We start from the raw sequence: 2,815 nt of genomic DNA on the forward strand, positions 1-2,815 counted from the left end.
TTCTGTTAATGTGCCATTAAGGGCATTCTCATTTGCATAACATTTCAAACACTATGCACATTTAAACATTGGGCTAATTGTTATTCAATGAAAGTGTTAAAGCCTAAAGGGATAGTTCACCCCCCAAAAAACAAAATACTATCATCAGTAGCCTTGTTTTAGACCCTAGCGACTTTAATCGTATTGTTTTTCTTCAAGAAACATTCTTCTTTCCACAGATAAAAAAGTCATACATATTTGGAATGAGGGTGAGTTAATTATGATTTAATTTAGATTTTTTTGCACAAACTATCCCAAAAGTATGGATGCCAAATAGATTCGAACCATTGCAGAGTTATTCAAAAAGTGTAAATTTTATTTTTTGTACAAAACCATACCATTCGTTTACACTTTTCAATACAAAGTACAATCATATCAGTGTCATATACATTCAAAAAAACAATTACATGGCAAAATCTCTGAAGTTCCTGATGAAAAAAATTGCAAGTCTTGAGTGCTGGTTAACTGCTGTGGTGTTATGATAGCACAACAGTTTAAATACTTTGAATTCAAGAAAGTGTCATTTTGCACTTGTTCCCTGTTTAAAAACATGGCGTTAATTATTCCTTTGGTCTCAAGCTCATTGGTGTGTCACCATCTATGGTGTGAAATGTCTGACCGATTACCTCTCAGAACAAAAAACAAAACAAAAAAGTGACTGTTAACCATTTGACATTGAGTCACAAATTATTGCTTATTGGAGAGGCTACATGTTTAAAACCTCCCAAATAGTACATATCCGTAAACAAATGTACAGTACACATCAACCCGACCAGGACAGGGCAAATACTGTTAAAATGGAAGGCACGTGACAGGCAGGTGAATCTGTGTTTACACTGAAATGAAAAGGCTTCTTAGTCAATGAATTAAGACCACCAGTCTTTTGTTTTGTGCCGTTTCCTTTCTGAGGGTGTCGAAGGTTCTCCAGGAACCAATCTTAAAGCGGAAAGCTGTTTTGGGTCAGTTTAACTTGTTAGCGTGTAGCGTCTTGGTTGGAATCTGATCTCTGAATGACTCCAAAAACACTTCATGCATTCAGACCCTAGGGCGGTGCTTTTTTTTAAATCGGATGCATTTGCACTTCGTATCCAGTTTATCATGAGTATACTGACAGGAAGAGCAGATCCGAGAACACATTCACAATCGGAGGCACTTAGTGAATGTGTGTGTGAGAGACTGTCTCAGTGTGCAATGCAACAGCCAGATTCCTCATGTTTGTGCAGCAGCGACATGCGAGAGAAGGTCTTGGAGCAGTTTTTGCACTGGTATTTCTTCACTTCTGAGTGGGTTTGCAGGTGAGCTCGAAGGTTGGACCGGTCTGCGAATGCACGACTGCAGTGGGGGCATGAAAAGGGTTTCTCACCTATTGAACACAAAAGTCATGTCAGTTCAATAATGGAGTACTGCTGCATCATGCAATGCATTGTCTGATACAATTATTGATTACAAATTGTGCAAAATACTTAAACGCAATGCATGCAACAAGAATTTTAAGTGTGCATTATCTCTTCTCACCTGTATGCGTCCGAATGTGTCCCTGCAGCAACCAAGGTCTGGAGAAAGCTTTCCCACACATTTTGCAAACGCACGGCAGCGTGTGTGTCCTTATGTGCATCTTTAGGGCCCCTAGGCTGACGTATTCCTTCTCGCAGTACTTGCAGCTGAATGATTTCCTGGTCTGTGCATCGCAGTGCAGCTGCTTGTGTTTCATGAGTCCTGAATACGTGCTGTAGGACTTGTTACACAAACTGCACTGAAACTTCTCAGCGTCTGACAGTTTGGTCGACTGTATCCGCTCGTCTTCATCGCTCCTGGGGCTCTCTGAACCGCTGTGGTCTTTATTAGAGGACGTGTCAGAGAGGGACGAGGGGTATCCGGAGATGGGGGACAGGTCACTGGGCAGGGGTGACAGGGGCAGGTTGCTGGTAGTCCACACTGTTATGGGGTTGTAAGACACCGGGCTTAACACTTCAGGCTGTGGTATAATAGGCACCGGGAGGGTTTTTAAGACATATGGAGAAATAAACACTGCAATAAAAGGGGGGAAATGTGATTGCATTAGTTCACTGGGTTCTTGACATAAAAACCTTGAGAAGTAACATGCTATATTTTAAAATATGAAACTATTTCAAATGCAGTTTCCTTTTTTATAGCTATGCATGTAGATATATTGCCTTATTTATTGATAAAACGAGTATTTGTACTTCCCTAGAGCATTCATATAGTTAACTGATATGCACCAACTACCAGTTTTTATTAACTCCGTTACACTGAGTTACATTCAGACAATAATTTCACAACGATGATATCATAATATCATTCGCCAAAAAACAATCATACGCATGTGTACCGGATTTTCAAAGGAAATACTTTGGAAAACAGTCCTAAAAGTGGTATCATTTAAAACCCAAACTTATGAAATGAAACTGAATAATTCATTAGGCTCATCTTTTTAATATGTCGCAAACTTAACGCGTTTTAACAGTTGCAACTGACAAAATAACGTTAACTTTTCACTGTTAGGAGTTAGAATCATCAAGTTTATTACCTGTTGGACTCTCCAGCTCACTATAATTTGGTTTCTTTGCTGCATTGAAATGCTTCTTTACTAGGAATGAACGAGGCATCTTGGAATATGTATAAAGTCGACTGGCAGATATAAAGGTCCTCTCTTCTCTTTTAGAAAGTCAAATCACTGTAATCCTTATTGCTCGGTCCGGCAGGGCTTCATCTTCCAGTGCAGTGCAGCTCTACTCCAGCGCCTCAGTGCAAAAAA

General features: G+C 39.8%; 1 protein-coding gene across 1 annotated transcript; it reads right to left on the reverse strand.

Annotated features, from left to right (window-relative positions):
- Positions 1-334: 334 nt before the first annotated feature.
- On the reverse strand, positions 335-2,815 carry LOC128012809 (zinc finger protein SNAI2). The gene is made up of 3 exons (XM_052595354.1): positions 2,588-2,815; positions 1,555-2,067; positions 335-1,402 (listed from the first exon to the last, which is right to left on the reverse strand). Exons 1-3 carry the CDS (start codon positions 2,664-2,666, stop codon positions 1,221-1,223), a joined length of 774 nt encoding a protein of 257 aa, XP_052451314.1. The 5' UTR covers positions 2,667-2,815; the 3' UTR covers positions 335-1,220.

The sequence above is a fragment of the Carassius gibelio genome, chromosome B24 (genome assembly GCF_023724105.1).
Source record: "Carassius gibelio isolate Cgi1373 ecotype wild population from Czech Republic chromosome B24, carGib1.2-hapl.c, whole genome shotgun sequence".
Taxonomy (NCBI): Eukaryota; Metazoa; Chordata; class Actinopteri; order Cypriniformes; family Cyprinidae; genus Carassius; species Carassius gibelio.